A 24,407-nucleotide genomic window follows, 5' to 3' on the forward strand; every position below is an offset into this window, starting at 1 on the left:
CCGCATTCTGTGAGATTATCCAGTAAAACCTGCTATGTTTCGATTATACAATATGGAGACATTTGTTCCATCTGTGTTGGAACCAATCACTAAACCCATCTACTTCACACCCATATAGGTTTAGCTCAATACATTCTTTTTTGTCTACAATATTGATGCCTCAAATTTCCATCCTTCATTTTAGCATCCTAAACAAAATTGAAAAAAAAAAAAGATGTGTTACACATTCCAGAGTCATTCTCTGCCTCCTAACTGGTGTCCCCATTATTTCTGGTACAGAGGAGAAGGCTGTAAAGCAAGATTCGGCTCCAGAGCCTTGCCCAGGTGGAACAGTGGCCAATGGTTTACTCATCAACCACAGTTACTATATTCCAGACATTCCCATTCACTCACCAACCAAGTCTGATCTCAACAAGATGGAGGAGGAGGAGGAGACTGGAAAGCAGCCCAACACAGAGGATGATGGATATGATGATGTGGATGGAAAGAAAGGTAAGGGGCAATCCTGAAAAGTGCACCTCGCCATCTTAGCCACTATATGACCATGTATACAGTGGATGTACCGCTTGTGTGTAATAACCCAATGTTCATAAGATTTCAGCCTATCGCCTTTATCTGGGTTCTCAACATCACTGGTGTCACGGATTCCTAGGGATTTGATTAGCTGATGAGTGAGTTAAGCTGCCCACGCATATTAAAGGATAAGTTCACCATATTCAGTGTGTAATATTTAACATGTTATTGCTGCAGTTGCCCCTGTGCCCCTCCTGAGTCCCCATTGTGACAGCAGGCCAGGGATCTTCTCTGCTTCGCCTGCTGTCACAATTTCAAAAAAAGACTAGGCTGTGTGGGATTTTGCCCACCTGTCTGCATCATTCATTCGCAGAGTTCTGTGAATGGGAAACTACAACTACCACGAGCAATTGTGGCTGATGGCTTGTAGTTACCATTGGGAGCGCTGTAGTAGTTCATGGATTCTTCCTGTCATTGTGTAGGAGACTACTTGTACGAGGTATGAACAGACAGCCTACACTGAGAGTCTACAGAGGTTGGGCTCTAACAAGCACGCCCTATATAATATACATTTTCTGAAAGTCTGCAAGAGCCCTGCTGATCGCTGATGCAATGCTTTTCAGGCTCCGAATAAAATAAAATAAAAAAATTAAATGCACATTTTTTTTTCTGCAAAAAGATGTGCATTTATTATTATTATCATCATTATTATATATTTTTTATTATTTTATGTGGGTTTTTGTTTTTTTTGTTTTTTTAAAGATGAACTTATCCTTTTTAACATTTCTCTTGTTTAGCCCCCATAGGGCAGTGCCGGCCTGTACCTACATCTGATTGGATGCAGGCACTGTGCAGCCGAGAATTTTCTGACCTATATAGGCTCCATATCAGTACAGGTTAGAGCTTCCACATGTCAAAGTACGGTCCCCACAACCCCTTTCCAGGATGTGCCAGGTATTTCCAAGAGCTCTGACTGGTGAAGAGGGCAAAGGGACAGGTTTATTTTAAATGCACTGAAACAGTCACAGTGAGTTTATGTACCTCTGATTTATGATGATCAGGACTTAGGAGCAAAAAAGACCTTCACTGTCCCAACTCACTCTTGGTTGCATGCTAGGACTTCTTATCTCTAAACATGTCAATTTTTATAAATAATAGATCAAAGGAACTATATATTTAATAACATCCATTGCTACTCATACCATTTATTGCATTGAATGTGGTGTTCAGAATAAGAATTGTATAATGGTGGACAGCGCAAACGTAAAGTATTTTGAAAATGTACATCTTCAAACATCAAAAATGGAACTACAGGTTAATAAAAAAAAAAACATTCCTCCTCTCCTCCAGCCACAGCGGTGAGCGGTCCTTAATTCTGCACTGAATGGCGCTCATTTGATGTGTGAGCACTGTTTAGCACAGTAGTACAGGACCCCATAGAAGTGTGTCTGAGACAGCCTAGGATCACAGGAAGTGGGTTGAATGATGCTGGCTGTCGTTCAGTCTAGAAGACTATTGACATCCAGTGGTGGAGAAGACTTGGAGCAATCTCACACTCTTTACTGCTTTGACAGATCTCCGATGCCAGATGTTCTAGGTACAGTGTTGGGAGTGATTCAGCTCAATGCACTGTGTTGCCTGACATTGCATTGTGATTCAGCATGGTGCACTGCAATAATATGCAGTATGTCTACATTTTATTGTAACACACTGCAGCGCAGTGTGAGGCTGCATTGCATTGTGAATGGGACACATAGGAAACCATTTTGTTTCCTGTGTGTCCCTGTGGTGACAGACCTTTTACCATGCGGTGACTTGGCCCAATTGTTTCCTATGTGTCCCATTCACTCTGCAACACAGCTTAGCACTGCGCAAAAATGCAGACATTCTGCATTTAATCACAGCGCACTGGCCCGAATCGCACTGCAATGTCGGGCAACACAGCGCACTGCACTAACATTGCAGTGAATGAAGTGTACGCTTTGTACACTTCAAATAAAACTTTGACGGAACAAAAAAAGAAGCAATGCGATGTACTGTCCCCTAGCGCAGTCAGCAATGGAGAGCTGGTGGTAAAGCGCTGCAGCAGCTCTCCTAATAGTGTGAATTTGCCCTTACTGTTGGGAATTGCACCTGATTGAAGGCAAGTGTGTTGGAAAAAGCTGGTTCTTCTCTTTTAAATAGGCTATTTCTTTTAAGTCGGCCAATAAAGAGAACTCCAACTCCCCTACAGTTTTTTGTATTGACAGTTTGTAATGTACATCATGGTTGTCCATATATTACTGTCTGTGTTGTAGTGCTGCTGATGGATTTCACTGGACATTGACTTTTCTCTGTCAGTGCAAGGTTCTCAGTCTGTTTTGACTGGCTGCTGAAAAACAATGAGAGATTGTGTTTGCTTTTTGTCTCCCCAGGCTTCCACACAAAGGCAAACCTCAATCATATAGAGATGGCTGCTAGACAGCGACTTTGCGTGTTTTTAAAATGCAGTCTTGAAATTTCTGCATTAAGCACAAACATGAAAGTTCAAACTTTTTATGTTAATGTGACAATGATGAACTTGCTGAAAATACAGTGCAGTCTCCCTTTACCCTGGAGTGCTGTGTGTGCCAGACAAGCCTCGGGAGTTCAGGGAGGAGGAGGGGGATGGTTGGAACACTGTACAAATAATACTTTAATCTCCCAGGTCTTAATTAGTTTTCCTACAAAACTCTGGCACTGTATGCATGAGGGAGAAGTGAAACGGAGCCGAGCAACGTGCTCCAAGCAGAGTATCTTTAGGACATTATTTTGCTGGTACTGCCATTCATGAATGGATAGACCCTAGAGAAGATGGGAGACAACTCAAATTTTCTAGGCTTATGGGCTACCTGGTTATGTATTGAGAAAAACCTGTTGAAAAAGATGAAGCCCCTCCTAAGACCTCTGCAATCCTGATCTCCAGCTCACAGGTGCTTATTCCATCGGGGTTTGTTCCTCCTGCACAAAATTCAGCAAAGTTCTGGAGCCGCTCACCACTTCCGAAGGGTGAATTTCAAAGTTGTTTAACACAAGTGCAGACACTCCACCCGGGATCCCCCCTCTATCGTGTCTTCTTCTCTAATGGGGCATCATAGAGCTCTACAATTGGGCTTCAGTAGGTGGTGAAATGTGTTGAAGGAGTGTCTGTGCCAGTGCTAAACAAAACCCATTAGAAGTGGTGAGCAGCTCCAGAACTTTGCTGAATAGTATGAGAAACGTTGGAAGTTTCAGAAAAATCTGTTATGTTACCTTATTTGTACCCCCTACCCATAAGCACAGACCGTTTTCAGCTCGTTTCAATGTTTCTCTGAGTACAGGTGTACTCTAAAGCCATGTTCTTCAAGTAGAAGGTTGGGACCCAAAAGTGGGTCATGACCGGGGTGGACTGGACCGTTGGGCAAGTGTCCTGCAGGCCTCACTAATGCCCTAATACAACATCCGGTGCCCTGACAACCTAGCTTAATAAACACCGGCCACACTAATAATTGTTAAGACGGCCGTGATCGCAACTACGGCCAGCTTTAATATTTGTACTATTGCGGTCAGCTGGAACAGAATGAACATTGAACACGACCTCAGAGTTGCTGTGTCTACCATTACCCCAGACTTTGAGACACTTATCAAGAGCAAGAAGCATCCCCATTTTCCCCATTAGTTCTAATTAATTTCATATGTTTCAATTACCGTTTTTATTTTATTGGGTTTTTACCTCAATGGCACTTTCAGTTTTACTAGTGCTGTGATTACTGCGCTAACCATTTTGGAATGAAGTAGTTTGTTTACTGTTTAAAAAGTGCATATACATTGTAGAATACTGCGCAAGTTGTATTGTGGAATAAATGACAATGTTTTAGAAATTAAATTATTTTTGGGTTGCAACTTAATGACCAAGGACAAATGTGGGTCCTGAGGTTCCACAGGTTGAGATCCACTGCTCTAAAGTAAACTGACGAAAAATGCAGGGCCTGCCATTGCTGACCTACACTAGTTACCTAGCGGTTATGATCAGCCTCCATGATTCTGTCTGGAAAACCTATATGTAGCACAGAAACCTGCTTTTCCCTGTTGGTTGATGGACCTCTGTGCTTTGGGATGGGATTGGGATACTGGGTGGTTTGTAAAGCACCTGATTTGGCACTTGCTTGAGCAGTATCATACCATTTTTGTATCCAACCCAAACTCTACCCTTCGACATCTTGTGCAAAGGTTAAAAACGTAATATGAGTAGTGCAGAGAGCAATGTCATTGGGCATTGGCTTTATGAATCTTTGGGCACTATCACACTACTGTGCTGCAGGTTTCATGCACTGCCAGTGCCAGCGTAGCTATGTGTGGCGCAGCATAGTTGTGCTTTCCAGTTTTCTTGTGTCCCGTGTGTTTGCTGTTCTTTCAGAAAATGCACCAAACACGAGGGACACAATATAACCCTAAGGGAAAACCCAGCTAACCTGCTGCAAACGTGCGGGAAAACTGCAGCGCAATAGTGTGAAAGCGGGCTTTATCATGCCTTCCTGAACCAGTGAATTTTGAAGAAAAGGAGCATGGTATAACAGGAGGAGAAAAAAAAGTGTGTGTGTGTGTGTATACATATATATGTGTGTGTATGTGTATATGTATGTGTGTGTGTGTGTGTGTGTGTGTGTGTGTGTGTGTGTGTGTGTGTGTGTGTGTGTATATGTATGTATGTATGTGTGTGTGTGTGTGTGTATATGTATGTATGTATGTGTGTGTATGTATGTATGTATGTATGTATGTATATATATATATATATTAATTAGCTTTTCTGTGGTCTTGGGGGCTCAGGTAGGATTTCTAAAGGTATAGATACACTTAATATTTACAGCCCAGTCCATGCAGGCACAGTTTGAGCACTGAATTAACAGTCCAGGGATGAGTACATGTTCTTTAGGTGTGAAAGTTAATGAGAACAGTTTTGTTTTGCAGATAATGATTGCACAGAGGATGTTGCTGCAATGCATCACTTGACGAGCGACTCAGACAGCGAGATCTTCTGTGACTCTATGGAGCAGTTTGGGCAAGAAGATGTAAGTGGGATGTCCCAGTGTGACCGAATCTGCCATTATGCAGACATGGGTGACTGTATCAGTGTTTTGTCAAGTTTTTTCTCTACCAAGAGGCCTTCTTTTAAAGGTGGTTTTATATATATATTTTATATAATTTATAAATTTTTTTTTTTTATTTTTACCTTCACTATTTACGGTTTGCTGTGTACATATTAAAGTGGTTCTAAAGGCAGACGGTTTTTTTTTGTTTTGTTTTTTTTTTTTGTTTTTTTTCCTTTAATGCATTCTTTACGTTAAAGTGTTACTAAACCCAGGACCCTGCATTCACTATATCCGGTCTCCCACAGTACACACAACATGGAATTGCAATTATTTTAGCAAATATAAACTACTAAATAACTTTTCTCATCAGCAGTTAGAGCAGTCTTGTGACTTCTACAGTGCATCCAGAAAGTATTTACAGCGCTTAACTTTTGCCACATTTTGTTATGTTACAGCCTTATTCCAAAATGGATTACATTTTTTTTTTTCTCAACATTCCACAAACAATACCCCATAATGACAACCTGAAAGAAGTTTGTTTTGAAATCTTTACAAATTTTAAACCTAAAAAACGAAAAAAAAACACATGTACATAAATATTCACAGCCTTTGCCATGACACTCAAAATTGAGCATCTGGTGCATCCTGTTCCCACTGTTCATCCTTGAGATGTTTCCACAACTTGATTGGAGTCCACCTGTGGGAAATTCAGTTGATTGGACATGAATAGGAAAGGCATAAACCTGTCTACAGAAGGTCTCACAGTTAACAGTTCATGTCAGAGCTCAAACCAAGCCATGAAGTCCAAGGTATTGTCTGTAGACCTCCGAGACAGCATTGTACCAAGGCACAGATCTGGGGAAGGGTACATAAAAATTTCTGCAGCATTGAAGGTCCCAATGAGCACAGTGTCCTCCATCATCCGTAAATGGAAGAAGTTTGGAACCACCAGGAATCTTCCTAGAGCGAGCCGCCCGGCCAAAATGAGCTATCGAGGGAGAAGGACCTTAGCCAGGGTGGCAACCAAGCACCCAATGGTCACTCTGAAAGAGCTCTAGCATTTCTCTGTGGAGAGAGAACTTTCCAGAAGAACAAACATCTCTGCAGCACTCCACCAATCAGGCCTGTATGGTAGAGTGGCCAGTCAGAAGCCACTCTTCAGTAAAAGGCAAATGGAAGTCTGCCTGGAGTTTGCCAAAAGACACCTGAGGGACTCTCAGACCATGAGAAACATAACTCTCTGGTCTGATGAAACAAAGATTGAACACTTTGGTCTGAATGCGAAGTGTCATGTCTGGAGGAAACCAGGCGCCGCTCACTACCTGGCCAATACCATCCCTGCAGTGAAGCATGGTGATGGCAGCATCATGCTGTGGGGATGTTTTTCAGCAGCAGGAACTGGGAGACTAGTCAGAATCGAAGGAAAGATGAATGCAGCAATGTACAGAGACATCCTTGATGAAAACCTGTTCCAGAGCGCTGTGGACCTTAGACTGGTGTGACGGTTCATCTTTCAACAGGGCAACGACCCTAAGCACACAGCCCACATAACAAAGGAGTGGCTACGGGCCAACTCTGTGAATTTCCTGGAGTGGCCCAGACTTGAACCCGATTGAACATCTCTGGAGAGATCTGAAAATGGCTGGTTGTACACCGACGCTCCCCATTCAACCTGATGGAGCTTGAGAGGTACTGCACAGAAGAATGGGAGAAATTGGCCAAAAATAGGCGTGCCAAGGTTGTAGCATCATACTCAAAACGACTTGAGGCTGTAATCGGTGCTAAAGGGGCTTCAACAAAGTATTGAGCAAAGGCTGTGAATAGTTATGTACATGTGGGGTTTTTTTTTGTTTTTGTTTTTTTTTTAATAAATTGCAAAGATTTCATTGGAATAAGGCTGTAACATAAAATGTGGCAAAAGTTAAGCGCTGTGAATACTTTCTGGATGCACTGTCCAGCAGAGCACTGGTTAAAGCTGGTAGGAGGAGTTTTCATTCACCCCTGATTGTCCTATGATGCTGCAGTACCCCTAACCCTCTGTCTGGACAGCACAGATGGGCCCTGTGCTGATCATATGCACCCTCCCAAAGAAAAAAAAAAGCTCTCTAGCAGAGTGACTCCACACGATATGTCTTATGTGATAGGAGGGGGTTACTGGAAGACTGGGAGGATCAGAGAAGACAGGATCATACAGCCTTTTTGCACAATGCAGAGGATTAAGCCCGTAGGTTCCACAGTGTGTATATGCAGTAAAGCATGCTTGTTATACTGACTGATTTTACTGTTGTGGATTTAGTAACACTTTAAGGTAAAAAAAAAAAAAATATCCTTCTGCAAGCAGCCCCCCCTTGCTATGGGGGCACTCGTGGGCTTGCTCCTGAGCTGGCTCTGTGTGTCCCAAAGACACACAGGGTGGGGCTCGCACAGGGTAGTGCATGCACAAGGTTGGGGAAGGTGGGAGATGCACAGGGTAGTGCATGCAGAAGGTTTTTCACCACCACTTGCACGCCAGAAGATTTGACCTTCTACCTGACCAGGCCACTTTTTGCTATACGGTGCTGCACTACTTTAACTGACAATTGTGTGGTCATGCAACACTGTACACAAATGAAATTTTATGTAATTTTTTCACACAATTAGAGCTTTCTTTTGGTGGTATTTGATCATTGCTGGATATTTAATTTTTTGTGCTATAAACGAAAAAATACCAAAAATGTTGGAAAACAAAATATTTTTTACTTTTTGCTCTAGAACACATTCAGTAAAAAAATTTCCAAAATGTATTCTGCTACATGTTTTTGATAATATACACTTATTGGGATTTTTTTTTTTAAGTGGCTTGCATGGAGATTGTAGCATCTACAAATAATGGTATAGATACTGAAATTTTTTTTTTTGTCTTGTTATACTAGTAATAGCAGTGATCAGCAACTTATAGCAGGACTGTGATAATGTGGCGGCAATCTGACACTGGGTGGGAACTGACTAACTGCCCCTGACATCTCAAGTGACAGTGATACAGTGATCAGTGCTAATAAAAAGCACTGTTACTGTACTAATGAGACTTAGCAGGAAGAGGTTAACATCTGGGGCGATCAAAGGGTTGACTGTGTGCGGTTTTATTAGAGTACTTTGTGCTGTTTTACTAGGGGATGTGCTGGTTTTTATGCCCTGCTTTGCAGAGCTCTCCCCTGTTACTCACTCCGCTGATCACCTGGTTCCAGCCATGAATTGCTGGCTGGGATTCAGTGATTGGCATATAAGGGTGCCAATAACCGCACGGCCGGTGGGCATGTGTGCACAGCCAGCCCGCACTGTAGCAGTAAAGCTACAGTGCGCAGTCAGTATGTAGTTAATCCAAAGATGCATTAGGGTGAAAACACTTTCTGCCTTTTGAGTCACTTCAAAAATGGGGAAAGAAGCTATTTCTGCATTACACAATAGAGAAATGTTCATTTTAACTTTTCTTAAAGTTCAAATAAAGGTCTAATACTCACCTGTCCAACAGTCCCTTGCCGACACTGGCATCTTTTTCTGAGTGCCAGTCTTTGGGCCTTTGCACTGGCCAGCGCAGGATGACATCAGTTCTGTGCATGCGCAGGAGCTAATTATCTCAGAAACAGTCCCGGTGCAGTAAGTCGAGCTGGTCTTGCGCAATTCCATTTAAAGCGCGAGAGAAAACTGCGATCAGGTAGGTGGGGGCATTACTTGTCAGTTTTGCAATAAAAGACTGCCTGCGCACTGTTTTACAGAAGAACCTCTGGTTCGCTTTAATGGATTTGTGAACCCAAGAAAACGTTTAATATATGGCAGCTCATCGGTCTGTAGATGTTTTGGCTGCATTAGTTTTTTCTTTTTTTTTTTTCTGGCAGGAAACATTTTAAGCAAGTACAGATAATACCTGTTGATTGTGCCAGAAATGCAGTGTCCTTGTCACTTCCTGTGAGCCGAACTGAAAGCAAAGACTTTATCTGCCTTCCAAGCTGTATTCTGTAAACTTTAAGTTCTTATCCCCATCTAGTGGAGATTAATATAGGAAGATCTGTTTTGAAGAGCAAATCAGGAGAGCAGCCTGGGTGACAACCATGGCTCTCTCTGCATAGATACAGTGAGTGTAACCATCCTGCGTCAGGGTCAGGAAGTGTATTACTGGTAGGGTAACCAGGTGAAAATAAAAGAAAATGGCATGAAAGAAAAATAATGCAGGCACCGCACCTAATGTCTGATAAGCTTAAAAAAAAAATATATATATATACAGTATCTCACAGAAGTGAGTTCACCCCTCACATTTTTGTAAATATTTTATTCTATCTTTTCATGTGACAACACTGAAATAACAACACTTTGCTACAATGTAAAGTAGTGAGTGTACAGCTTGTATAACAGTGTAAATTTGCTGTCCCCTCAAAATAACTCAACACACAGCCATTAATGTCTAAACCGCTGGCAACAAAAGTGAGTACACCCCTAAGTGACAATATCCAAATTGGGCCCAAAGTGTCAATATTTTGTGTGGCCACCATTCATTTCCAGCACTGCCTTAACCCTCTTGGTTATGAAGTTCACCAGAGCTTCACAGGTTGCCCCTGCAGTCCTCTCCCACTCCTCCATGACAACATCACGGAGCTGGTGGATGTTGGAGACCTTGCGCTCCTCCACCTTCTATTTGAGGATGCCCCACAGATGTTCAATAGGGTTTAGTTCTGGAGACATGCTTGGCCAGTCCATCACCTTTACCCTCAGCTTCTTTAGGAAGGTAGTAGTGGTCTTGGAGGTGTGTTTGGGGTCGTTATGTTGGAATACTGCCCTGCGGCCCAGTCTCCGAAGGGAGGGGATCGTGCTCTGCTTCAGTATGTCACAGTACATATTGGCATTCATGGTTCCCTCAATGAACTGTAGCTCCCCAGTGCTGGCAGCACTCATGCAGCCCCAGACCATGACACTCCCAACCACCATGCTTGACTGTAGGCAAGACACACTTGTCTTTGTACTCCTCACCTGGTTGCCGTCACACACGCTTGACACCATCTGAACCAAATAGGTTTATCTTGGTCTCATCAGACCACAGGACATGGTTCCAGTAATCCATGTCCTTAGTCTGCTGGTCTTCAGCAAACTGTTTGCAGGCTTTCTTGTGCATCATCTTTGGAAGAGGCTTCCTTCTGGGACAACAGCCATGCAGAAGAATTTGATGCAGTGTGCAGCGTATGGTCTGAGAACTGACAGGCTGCCCCCCCCCCCACCCCCACCCCTTCAACCTCTGCAGCAATGCTGGCAGCACTCATACTTCTATTTCCCAAAGACAATCTCTGGAGATGACGCGTGCACTCAACTTCTTTGGTTGACCATGGTGAGGCCTGTTCTGAGTGGAACCTGTCTTGGTAAACCAATGTATGGTCTTCGCCACCGTGCTGCAGCTCAGTTTCAGGGTCTTGGCAATCTTCTTATAGCCTAGGCCATCTTTATGTAGAGCAAAAATTCTTTTTTTTTTTAGATCCAAATTTAACACACCTTCTCCCCATTCACACCTGAAATCTTGTAACACTGAGTTACAAGACACCAGGGAGGGAAAATGGTTAATTGGTCCCAATTTGGACATTGTCACTTAGGGGTGTACTCACTTTTGTTGTCAGCAGTTTAGACATTAATGGCTGTGTGTTGAGATATTTTGAGGGGACAGCAAATTTACACTGTTATACAAGCTGTACACTCACTACATCACATTGTAGCAAAGTGTCATTTCTTCAGTGTTGTCGCATGAAAAGGTAATAAAATACTTACAAAAATGTGAGGGGTGTACTCACTTCTGTAAGATTGTGTGTATATGTATATATAGATAAACACACACACACAGCCTTGAAAAAGTATTCATGCCCCTTGAAATTTTCCACATTTTTGTCATATTACAACCAAAAACGTAAATATATTGTATTGGGATTTTATGTGATAGACCAAACCAAAGTGGCACACAATTGTGAAATTAAAATGAATTTTCAAATAAATATCTGACATATGTGGCGTGCATTTGTATTTAGCCCCCTTTACTCTAATACCCCTAACTAAAATCTAGTGGAGCCAATTGCCTTCAGAAGTCGGTATAAATACAGCTGTTCTGTGAAGCCTTCAGAGGTTTGCTACAGAACAGTAGTGAACAAATGGCATCATGCAGGTCAAGGATAAAGTTGTGGAGATGTTTAAAGCAGGGTTAGATTATAAAAAAAAATATCCCAAGCTGTGAACATCTCACTGAGCATTGTTTAATCCATCATCTGAAAATGGAAAGAGTATGGCACAACTGCAAACCTACCAAGACATGGCCGTCCATCTAAACTGACAGGACAGGCCAGGCAAGGAGAGCATTAACCAGAGAAGCAGCCAAGAGGCCCATGGTAACTCTGGAGGAGCTGCAGAGATCCACAGCTCAGGTGGGAGAATCTGTCCATAGGACAACTATTAGTTGTGCACTCCACAAATCTGGCCTTTATGGAAGAGTGGCAAGAAGAAAGCCATTGTTGAAAGAAAACCAAAAGAAATCCTGTTTGCAGTTTGCGATAAGCCATGTGGGGGACACCAAATGTGTGGTGGAAAACTAACACTGCACATTACCCTGAACACACCATTCTCACTGTGAAACGTGGTGGCAGCATCATGTTGTGGGGATGTTTTTCTTCAGCAGGGTCAGGGAAGTTGGTCAGAGTTGATGGGGAATGGATGGAGCCAAATACAGGGCAACCTTTAGAAGAAAACCTGTTGGAGTCTGCAAAAGACTTGAGACTAGGGCGGAGGTTCACCTTCCAGCAGGACAACGACCCTAAACATCCAGCCAGAGCTACAATGGAATGGTTTAGATCAAAGCATATTCATGTGTTAGAATGGCCCAGTCACAGTCCAGACCTAAATCCAATTGAGAATCTGTGGTAAGACTTGACAATTGCTGTCAGACGCTCTCCTTCCATTCTGACAGAACTTGAGCTATTGTGCTAAGAAGAATGGGCAAAAATCTCACTCTAGATGTGCAAAACTGGTAGAGACATCCCTAAAAAAAAAAACTTGCAGCTGTAATTGCAGCGAAAGGTGGTTCTACAAAGTATTGACTCCGGGGGCTGAATACAAATGCACGCCACACTTTTCAGATATTTATTTGTAAAAACTTTTGAAAACTATCATTTTCCTTCCACTTCACAATTATGTGCCACTTTGTGTCGGTCTATCACATAAATCCCAATAAAATACATTTACGTTTTTGGCTGTAACATGACAAAATGTGGAAAATTTCAAGGGGTATGAATACATTTTCAAGGCACTATAATGTTACATGCAATGTGTGAAATTAGGCATTTTATAGAATTCCTAATTTCACACATTGCCTGCAAAATAATATTTTAGATATGCGACCGTCAATATCCAGTCAGTTCTTGATTGACCCCTCTCTGGATTTGCAGGTAGATCACAGTCAGCTGATAGAAGATGCCATGTTGACTGAAGGTTCCACAGATGTCTGGGCTGGAGGGGAGGTAAAGGATGGTGGAGAAGATGGGAAAGCATCTGGCCGAACACCACAGAAGGAAAAATCTGGACATGACAAGGCTGAATACTACAATTCTAGGAGAGGAAGAGGTATGTTACCCCTGGTGGGGCTTAGATACAAATTCTGGAAGTGTCACATTGCATGTGGAAACAAATATTGTATATGATGTGAGGTTTGCGGTTATCAGTGGATGGTGGGTGCAATGTCAGGCTCCTGCACACACTCAGCATAGCCGTCTGCTCGTACAGGAGGTATGGGCAGACAGTTACTGAAGAGCAGGAAGAGTTGATGAACTATGAGCGTGCTCATAAACATCCTTGCAATTGATGATGTGAATGTACAATATATATGTGTAAAGCGCTGTGTAAATTGACAGCGCTATATAATAACCTGTAATATATAAATAAACTGCAAGCCATTGAGACAGATGGTACTTGTAGTTCATTCATTCGCAGATCTGTGTGAATGAATGACGTGGCTTTGTGGAGGAACTCGGCACAACCACGTATTTTTCAATTGTGACTGCGGATGTGAAGATAGGGTGCAGGGACTCGAAGACAGTAACATTTTACAAACTGTATACGGGTGTAACATGTTACAAAAGGTGAATTTATCATTTAATTTTTGCTAGACCTGTGAAGGTTTTTAGATCCTTAGGTTTCTATTGTGATTTGTGTCCTTACTGAGAAACTTTCACTTCCAATCAGAGCATTTTCTCTCCAGTGGGAAGCCATTTTTTAGTAGTGTGGTCAAGAGTTAGAACTTGTATCAGTGTTTTGTTTCCTGTGCCTTGCTGTCTGAGTGACAACCACTGTTCAATATCTTGTATGGGTGTGTTCTGTCTCTCCAATCTAAGCATTGAAAGTGTGATCTTTCTACCTTACAGTTGTGATGAGATAGCGATAACTCCAATCTTAGTTGAATAACACAGGCAGTGACTCGATCCAGATGACACCTTGTAGATCTTGTGAAGTATATTCCATAAACTGAGAGAATCTTACAACAATGAACATCGGATAGGTCAAAAGATCATAATGTGATCTGCTTCATGACATGAGGCTTGAAGCTGAAATGCACTACTGGGAAAAAGGGTGGGGCTATCTATCCAGCATGACAAAATGCAAAGAAGACTTAAAGGCATATGACACAGGGGTGTCACGGGGACAGAAAGAGAGAGAGATTTTAAAACCTTCCCTTTTTGGGCAGAAACAAATCTAAAACCTTACAGAAATGTTGACTGTTTTTTTTTTTGTTTGTTTTTTTTCTACTCTCTTCAAAAGGAAAATAGTTGGATTTAGGCTTAAAGGTTAAGGTCACTTTTCCGAAAAAAAAAATAATAAATGACCATTTTTATTTATTTTTTGCAGGTAAAAAAAATGCATTTATTATTTTATTTTTTTTTTTGTTGGGGACCTGTAAAGCATTGAACCCACGATCAGCCATCTCCGATAAGAGCAGGCAGTTACACTCTGACAGAAAGCTCATTGAAGTACTTAAAGTGATCAACGGCGCCCTGGTACTTCATTGAGAACTACAACCCCTTTTTATTTTATTAGTTTCTGACATCTAGCAGGGGGAGGAAATCCCTCACTAGCTGTCAAAATGGGAACTCGGGGGAGGGTGCAGGAGCCGGTGCATTTGTAACATGTTACACCCTGAATATGGATGTAACATGTTACAAAAGCTGAACCTATCCTTCAAAAGCACCTTCAGGTTGCAAAAGGAACAATAGAAAGTCCTCGCAAAAAAAGAACGAGAGGGCTTTGCTGGGAACACAGGTATTCATCACTTTTGAAAATGTTAAATGTCAAAGACAGTGAGACACTGATGAAGGATGCTGATTCTGCTTTTTTTTTGGGGGTGAGTGAGATGGTGACTTTAAGGAACATCTACCTTTCCAGACATTATATAATGTATCAGACTGATTTTGTTCTTATTCAGAATAATGCTTGAGACATGATCTCCTTTTTCATATTAATGTATGCTCTTATGATTTCTGCCTCCAGTCGGCCGTAATCATCCTGTTGGAGAAGGATCCAGAGGGGGACAGGTGGGCAGTGGTGGGAATGGAGGAGATCGCAGAGGATCAGACAGAGGAACAAACAGTAGTCTAAATGAGCACATTGCTGTTGTACTCATGCGATTGCAAGAGGACATGCAGAATGTTTTGCAGCGGCTGCAGACGTTGGAGGCCCTCACTGCCTCACAGGTGAGATGACTTTCTGCTACATATGAAATCAGATGGTACTACAATGTACAGTTAGGTCCATGTATATTTGGACACAGGTACAATTTCAGTTTTTTTCAGGTATTTACCAAAACATATTCAAGCTGTAGTTATATAATGTATAGGGGCTGAAAGTGCACACTCTCAGGTTTAATTTGAGGGTATGTACATCCAAATTGGAGGAAGGGTTTAGGAATTACAGCTCTTAAGATTAGCCATCCCCCCTTTTTCAAGGGACCAAGTGTGGTATTTGCATTTGGAATCTATTGCTATGAACCTACATCATGCGTTCAGAGGAGCTGTCCATGCAAGTGAAACAGACCATTTTAAGGCTTCAAAAACTAAAGCAATCCATCAGAGAGATAGAGGTACATTCTGAGGAAAGAAGAACGCACTGGTGAGCTCAGCAATATAAAAAGGAATGGACGTCCACAGAAGACAACAGTAATGGATGATCACAGGATCCTCTCTATGGTAAAGAAAAACCCAGTCACAACATCCAGACAAGTGAAGGACACTCTCCAGGAGGTGGGCTTATCATTGTCAAAGTATACAATCAAGAGAAGACTTCACGAGAGCAAATACTGAGGGTTCACCACAAGGTGCAAACCATTCATAAGCCTGAAAAATAGAAAAGCCAGATTAGACTTTGCCAAAAAAATCTAAAAAAGCCAGACCAGTTCTGGAAAAGCATTCTTTGGACGGATGAAACTAAGTTTAATCTGTACCAGAATGACGGGAAGAAAAAAGTGTGGAAAGCACACAATGCCATCTGTAAAACATGGTGGAGGCAGTGTGATGGCATGGGCATGCATGGCTTCCAGCCGGATGAATTCTGCAGTGTTTAGAGATATACTGTCAGCCCAGATTCAGCCAAATGCAGCAAAGTTGATTGGATGGCGCTTCACAGTACACATGGACAATGATCCAAAACACACTGCAAAAGCAGCCCAGGAGTTTTTGAAGGAAAAGAAGTGGAATATTCTGCAATGGCCGAGTCAATCACCTGATCTCAACCCAATCGAGCATGCATTTCACTTGCTGAAGGCAAAACTAAAGGCAGAAATACCCACAAACAAAGAACAACTGAAGACAGCTGCAGTAAGAGCCTGGCAAAGCATCAGAAAGGAGGAAACCCAGTCTTTGGTAATGTCCATGGGTTCCAGACTTCAGGCAGTCATTGCCAGTAAAGGATTCTCAACAAAATATTAAAAATGAACATTTTATTTCTGATTATATTCATTTGTACAATTACATTTGAGCCCCTGAAAATGAAGGGACTGTGTATAAAAATGGTTGCAGTTCCTAAAATTTGTACTTGATATTTATGTTCAACCCCTTGAATTAAAGCTGAAAGTCTGCACTTCAGATCCATTTGGATTGTTTCTTTTAATTTTATTCTGATGGCATTCAGAGCCAAAAGTATGAAAATTGTGCCTGTGTCCAAATATATATGGACCTAACTGTATGTGATTTTATTTATGACATATACAGTATATACACCTACATTGGGTGATGTCAGTTATGTTAAAATGACATGGTCAGATCTTTACCATTCTGCTGAATTGTATGTCTCCCTTTTTCCAAAGGGGGGTCCTTTGTCTAGCAACAGCCTTCAGCTCTTTCTGGAGGGTTCCTTGGCATTCTTCACTCCCTCGGCATCAGAGACTCCGCTCTCTCCTGGCTCTCCTCCTATCTCTCCCAACGCTCCTTCAGCGTTACCTATAATGCTACCACCTCCCCCTTTCTCCCCCTCTCTGTTGGGGTCCCCCAAGGCTCTGTCCTCGAGCCCCTTCTCTTCTCCTCACCATCTACACCTCCTCCCTTGGCAAACTGATACACTCCCACGGCTTCAACTATCACCTCTACGCCGATGACACGCAAATTTACCTCTCCACCCCTCAACTCACCCCTTCAGTCTCTGCCCGTATCACCCACCTACTGAACGACATATCAGACTGGATGTCGCCCCATTTCCTCAAACTGAACCTTTCAAAAACTGAGCTCCTAATTTTCCCCCCAGCCCACGCCCCCACCTCTCCATCACGACCAACAACGCCACCATCAGTCCCACCCCGCAAGCCAAAGTCCTAGGTGTCACTATAGATTCAAACCTGTCCTTCCAACCCCATGTCCAATCGCTAGCAAGCTCATGCAGGCTCCACCTCCGTAATGTCTCCAAAATATGTACGTTCCTAACCCCAGACACTACTAAACAACTCGTTCACTCCCTTATTATCTCACGTCTGGACTACTGCAACTCCCTCCTCACCGGCCTACCCCAACACAGGATATCCCCGCTTCAGTCTATCCTGAACTCAGCGGCCAGACTCATCCACCTTACTAACCGCTCCTCTTCTGCCACCCCCCTCTGTCATTCCCTCCACTGGCTCCCGATTGCTCAACGCATCAAATTCAAACTACTAACACTGATATACAAAGCCATTCATAACGCTGCCCCAAACTACCTTACCGACCTGATACCCAAATACCACCCTACCCGTAATCTTCGCTCCTCACAAGACCTCCTACTTTCTAGCTCCCTGGTCTCCACCTCCCACGCCCGACTGCAGGACTTCTCCAAGACTTCCTCCATCCTCTGGAACTCACTACCCCAATCCATCAGACTGTCACCTACCCTCCTCACCTTTAGACGCACCCTGAAAACCCATCTCTTCAGGGAAGCCTACCCCACCCTCACCTAACTGCCGATCTCCTCCACTCCTCCTACCACTCCATCCCCCACAGCCACTTCCTCCTGTGCCACCATCCCCTCCCTCCTAGATTGTAAGCTCCAAGGAGCAGGGCCCTCGAACCCCTCGTGTATTGTTTTGTTACTGTACTGTCTCATGTACTGTCCCCCACTATAATGTACAGCGCTGAGCAAACCTTTTGGCGCTATATAAATACTGTATAATAATAATAATTCTTAGGCCAGCCAAGTGATGGTATCCTACCAACATTTTCTGGAGCTTCCATGGCTGGCGAACCTCCCAAAGTGCATTCATATAAACTGCCCAAAGCACCTCAACTGTCACCTCTTACTGCAAGGTGCTCTCACAGTACCACACTCCTTGCCCTGTTACCTCTATACCAGCACATCAATATTGCTCTCCCATCATCTGCCACTGGATCTGAAACACTATATCACGGGGAGGTGTCACAGGGCTGCTAGATACTGCAACACCCAGAAGGATTTGTAATGGAGTCAAGCAAAGTTTTAATGTGTATAAACTGCAGCTATAGATTTAATTCTCATCTGTCATCTCTATCTTTTAGGCAAGGTCGATTCAATTTGAATCTAATATTCAACAGCTTCCGAACAAGGTAGGTACTATACATGTGTAATCTCATCTTGCGTGTGTTGGGGTAGATTTAAACATACATCCAAATCTTTCCTCTGAAGCCCGGTCCGCGTTCAGATTGTGCATAAGAGGCTACTGACTGGTGGTGAGGAAGCGATGTGATACCTCCTCACTAGCTATTTTAACCCCATTTTTGCTGACAAACGCACTGTGACCATTTGCATTGCATGTGGTTGCAGGGTGTTTGCGGTGCTTTCCCATTTGCTTCAGTGTGTAGGGTTTGATGGGCTTGCTGCCCGCTGATCCCTTAGTATTGGGTGAACTATGCCGCAGGCATGAAGCATCACGGCCACAGCATGTAAACACCACCGTCTGCTACCTATTGCAGCTTGGGGGGGAGTAGGAGGGTAGTAAAAATGCAGCTCAGCTGCACATTTTTGCCATCCACCCAGCTGCACATCTAAAGGAAGCCTTAGAGTAAACCTTTCATAAGAGAAATAGGCTGCATCAATTTTGATGTAAAAATCCTTTATCAGGTAAAACAGTCCTTTGAAAATGTTTTGTCTCACATTGGAGTTTAGATACAGCAATTCATTGTTCGTAAAGTTTCTGTTTTTCATAGCAGCTATATTTTCCACCACAGAGAAATGTTTAACTTGTTGGCTTGACTAATAACTGTTACTGTTTATTCTCCAGAAGCCTTCATGGTGGCCCTTCGAGATTTCGTCTGGCACCCTGGCATTTGCAATAATCTGGCCATTTGTTGCCCATTGGTTAATTCATTTATATCTGCAAAGGAAGAGGAGGTTTGTAGCAGTTTATTCAATAAAATTCCTATTTGATCATATTTTTTTACTTGGTCTAGAAAATTTGCTACTGTTTTTGCATTGCAAAATTGTGGAACATCTGCTCCTTAACCGGTTCCTGTCTGCCCTATAGCAGATATACTGCTACAGGGTGGCATGGGTGCGCAAAATCGTGTATTTATGTGATTTAGCATTGCCGGGTAGGGGGCATGCACGTGCCATCAGTCACCGAGTCCCGCCTGGTGATTGCCGAGGATCTGCAATGTGGGGGAGAACTGTTAGTAAACAAAACCGATCTCCGTCAGCTCGGTGCAAACTGCCATGCAAAGCAGTGTGCTTACAGTGAAGCACACAGACAGCCCCTAGTAAAACAGCACAGTTAACCCTTCCTGCCCAGTGCCATTAGTACAGTGTCAGTGCTTTTTTTTTTTTTTTTTTTTTATTAGCACTGATCACTGTATTGGTGTCACTGGGGATGTCAGTGACACCAAGTCAGTTCCCCCCAGTGTCAGAATGCCGCCGCAGTCCCGCTATAAGTCACTGATCGCCGCCGTTACTAGTAAAAATTAGAAAGAAAAAAAAATCCCAGTATATATACTGCCATTTATAAACGCTATAGCTTTCAATTAATTTACATGTATGAGGATTTCTTTTTTTTAGCTTTGCAGAATACATTTTGGCTTAAATTTGACAAAATTTGATTGGTTTTTAATTTTTTTACTGGACATGTTTAATAGCAAAAGGTCAAAAATATTTTTTCCTCAAAATTGTTGGTCTTTTTTTTTTTTTTTTTTTGAATAGTGCAAAAAATAAAAACCGCAGAGGTGATCAAATACCACCAAAAGAAAGCTCAATTTGTGGGCAAAAAGGACTTAATTTCATTTGGGTGCAGCGTTGCATGACTGCGCAATTGTCACTTAAAGTAACGCAGTGCTCTAACACAAAAAATGGCCTGGTCAGAAAGGGTGGTAAATCCTCTGGAGGACAAGTGGTTAAATTATGGTGACCACGTTCTTGCACGGTTATCCAAATTCAGTGTTAACAATTGGGTGTATGAAGGCAACCCATAACAAGGCAAAAGTTAGTAGGTTACTTTGAAGTTAGGTATAGGGACTGTTTTTTAACCTCTCTCATTTTTTTTATTTGCAGGAAGCCTACCTGAGCCCAAACTGGAAGAAGCCTGTGAAGACTCACCTGGGACATCTTGTGATGGTCCCTTGGAGGATGGGGTGTCCTCTTTGCTATATTAAAATTCCTTGCACTATGTGAATGATAACAAAATAAGGACTAATTTTACTAAAGCTTGAATACAGAAAATATTAAGCTGGCAGTAGCATTAATATGTTCTTTTATCACATTTGAATGGAAACTAAATTATTTTTAAACTTATTGAAAGCATGTACTAGATAACAGAATATATACCAATAAAAAGGTACAAGGAGGGTAGCAGGTCCTAGTTGTGATTTTACCTAAATAAAATCAGACTGTAATGAATAAGAAACCGGAATTTCTTTTCAGAATATTTACTTTAGTAATAAAAATTTACAGAAACATTGCTGTCCCTGGAATATTTTTTTTATGGTCATATGATGGTCTTTTCAAGGCGTAGCCTTACAGGATGGTTGAAGGACGTCTAAACCCAAGTGCAAAAATGTAGCAGATTAGCAGTGATTAGACGCAGTGGCTTCTTTAGTTTGCTTTTTCAGGCTGAGTGCAGAAAATACCTGTTTGACAGAATGCAGTGTGCTTGTCACCTCCTGGATGTAAAGCAAAAACAATCTCTATCTTGTGTAAACCACTAATCCATCAATTTAATGAAGATGGGTAGCCGTGTTTGAAGCCCAGTAGTGAAGACCCCATTCTTCTTCATGTAGTAGCTAGCAGCTGAGTAGTCTGTTTGCTAGTTGCCCACCGAGTGAATGTGGGACAAGGTGGGAATGGGCCTTTTCAGCCCAAGCCTGAATTTGGTCAGCTTCTTGAAGGGCACTGCAGCTTCTGGGGCCGTGCCAATGATTGACAGTAAGATACAGCTGTGGAGTTGTCTGATGGCACCCTCGTTGGTCACAACTAACCACAAAGCCCCAAGGTACAGACACGTTCTCAGGGCAAAGACCACTAGGTATGAATTCCCCACTTCTCCCATACCCACTCCTCCCATGAAGAGGGTCTTCAGGGATTGGAATTGCCATTGACCTGAACCTGTAGAGCACTCTGCAACTAACTACACTGGGGTTGATATACTAAAGGTAAATAGGCTGTGCACTTCAAGTGCAGTTGCTCTAGATCTGAGGGGAACATCCAAGGAAAATTATAAAAACGTATTTTGCTTGCACATGATTGGATGAAAGAAATCAGCAGCGCTTTGCCTAATTTCAGAGCTTCCTCTTGGATAAAAAGCAACTGCACTTGCAGTGCACAGTATATTTACCTTTTAGTAAATCAGCAGTGTTGTACTGCTGTACTTAATAGTAAGAGACAAATGAAGTGCCCAGTGATTGGAGACGATGTACAGGCCAGCCCTGCATTCTCCAAGCATTGGGTTCCCTGGGACACTGAGGTGCAACTGATCCAGAAACTGCAGTGCTATTGCCACAATGGCATTGATACAGCCAGGGGGAGAAATAATTTTTCCATATGAAGAACCAAAGTCTTTAAAAGGATAAGTTCACCTTTTGGACAAACATAATAAATTCACATTTTTATTTTTGCAGGTAAAAAAATGTGCATTTATTATTTTTTTTTTTCCAAAGGAGCCTGGAAAGCGTTGCACCAGCGATCATTAGATCACTGATGCCATGCAGGTCTTCTGTCAGAATATCTGCTTGCCATGCGGGCTGGTATGGTCAAGCAGATATTTTGACAGGAAGCTTGAATTAACTACCACGGTGCTGCACATCGCTGTGGTAGTTCATTGAAAACTACACGTTGACAACTGCTAAGGCTGCTGGGACTTGTAGTTGCTCATTCACAGAACACTGCTTTCAAATTTGACAGTTACAGTCAAGGTATTTGTCAGGGAAAGTTCTCCCCGTATTATCTGTCAGAGGGAGAGGGGGGGCGGCAGGTGCAACTGCAGCTATGGGAATATGTTCCACCCTAAAAACTGGTGGAACGTTCCAAAGGTAAACTTATCCTTTAAGGGAGATCTATATCTATAAGTTTTATACACATACAGTATATACACTGCTCAAACAAATTAAAGGAACAATTTTTAATCAGAGTATAGCATCAAGTCAATTAAACTCCTGGGATATTGATCAGGTCAGTTAAGTAGCAGAGGGGGTTGTTAATCAGTTTCAGCTGCTTTGGTGTTAATGAAATTAAAAAGTGCACTAGATGAGCAACAATGAGACGACCCCCAAAACAGGAATGGTTTTACAGGTGGTAAAGCCACTGACACTAGTTTTGCATTTGGCAAGGATCAGTGTCACTACTGGTAGCATGAGGCGATGCCTGGAATCTATAGAGGTTGCACAGGCAGATCACCTCCTCCAGGATGGCATATCAACGCGTGCTATTGCCAGAAGGTTTGCGGTGTCTCCCAGCACAATCTCAGAGCATGAAGGAGATTCCAGGAGACAGGCAGTTACTCTAGGAGAGCTGGACAGGGCTATAGAAGGTCCTTAACCCATCAGCAGGACTGGTATCTGCTCCTTTGTGCAAGGAGGAACATAAGCACTGCCAGAGCCCTACAAAATGACCTCCAGCAGTCCTCTGGTGTGAATGTCTCTGACCAAACAATCAGAAACTGACTTCATGAGGGTGGGCTGAGAGCCCGATGTCCTTGTGCTCACTGCCTGGCACCATAGAGCTTGATTGGCAATTGGCAGGTCCGCCACTGGCACCCTGTGCTTTTCACATGAGAGCAGGTTCACCCTGTGCACATGTGACAGACATGAAAGGGTCTGGAGAAGCCATGGAGGACGTTCTGCTGCCTGTAACATCATTCAGTATGACTGTGTTGGTGGTGGGTCAGTGATGGTCTCGGTAAGCATGTCCATGGAGGGATGCACAGATCGCTGCAGGCTACACAATGGCACCCTGACTGCCATTAGGTATCGGGGATGAAATCCTTGGACCCATTGTCAGACTACATGCTGGAGCAGGGGGTCCTGGGTTCCTCCTGCTGCATGGCAATGCCCAGCCTCATATGGCAAGAGTATACAGGCAGTTCCTGGAGGATGAAGGAATTGATACCATTGAATGGCACACTCACCTGACCTAAATCCAATAGATCACCTCTAGGATACCATGTTTCGTTCCATCAGATGCCTCCAGGTAGCACCTCAGGACTGTCCAGGAGCTTAGTGATGTCCTGGTCCAGACCTGGAAGGAAATCTCCCCCAGGACACTATCCAGCTCATTAGGCCCATGCCTCGACATTGTCAGGCATGTATACAAGCACGTGGGGGTACAAACTACTGAGTACCATTTTGAGTTGCTACAATGAAATTTCATCAAAATAGACTAGCCTGCTGCATCTTTTTTTTTTTTTTTTTTCACTTTGATTTTCAGGATGTCTTTGATTGAAATGAAAATTAACCTATAGAGGACTGAATTCAAACAATGGGGCACACTTATATTCCTAACACATTACCCAGTCCATATCAGTATAGATATGCAGCATGAGATTTTTCCCTGTTGAGATCTGATCTGTTTTCAAAGTGTTTATTTTTTTTTTCTGAGCAGTGTATATTTGTGTTGTTTTAACTCACTTAGTAAAATTCTTCCCTTCCTTTCCAAGCAAGCTCCCCAACTCAACCACCCCCCCTGCCAATGCTGCTAGAAGAAGACTGATCTATGATTGATAGCTCTGATCTCTGGTAAGAGGGACTGCTCCAGAGACCAGTGCTACATTCACCACACAAAAAGAAAAAAAAAAAAAAAATATAATCATGGATCCTTTAGTGCTGTGTCTCCTATTAGTGGCTATACACAAGC

General features: G+C 42.7%; 1 protein-coding gene across 2 annotated transcripts in view; it reads left to right on the forward strand.

The window, feature by feature from the left end:
* The window catches only part of ACBD5 (acyl-CoA binding domain containing 5), a 50,607-nt gene extending 29,588 nt beyond the window's left edge, over positions 1 to 21,019 (forward strand). For both annotated transcript variants that reach the window (XM_089693809.1, XM_089693810.1), the window contains 7 exons: positions 280 to 492; positions 5,479 to 5,579; positions 13,043 to 13,217; positions 15,135 to 15,337; positions 18,635 to 18,682; positions 19,357 to 19,466; positions 20,616 to 21,019. In XM_089693809.1, coding sequence (XP_089549935.1) covers positions 280 to 492; positions 5,479 to 5,579; positions 13,043 to 13,217; positions 15,135 to 15,337; positions 18,635 to 18,682; positions 19,357 to 19,466; positions 20,616 to 20,628 — 863 coding nt within the window. In that variant the 3' untranslated portion in view covers positions 20,629 to 21,019. The remainder of the gene's footprint in view (positions 1 to 279; positions 493 to 5,478; positions 5,580 to 13,042; positions 13,218 to 15,134; positions 15,338 to 18,634; positions 18,683 to 19,356; positions 19,467 to 20,615) is intronic.
* Positions 21,020 to 24,407: the final 3,388 nt, after the last annotated feature.

This window comes from Staurois parvus, unplaced genomic scaffold (genome assembly GCF_062004578.1).
Source record: "Staurois parvus isolate SC_StPar_1 unplaced genomic scaffold, SC_StPar_1.0 ptg000636l, whole genome shotgun sequence".
NCBI lineage: Eukaryota > Metazoa > Chordata > Amphibia > Anura > Ranidae > Staurois > Staurois parvus.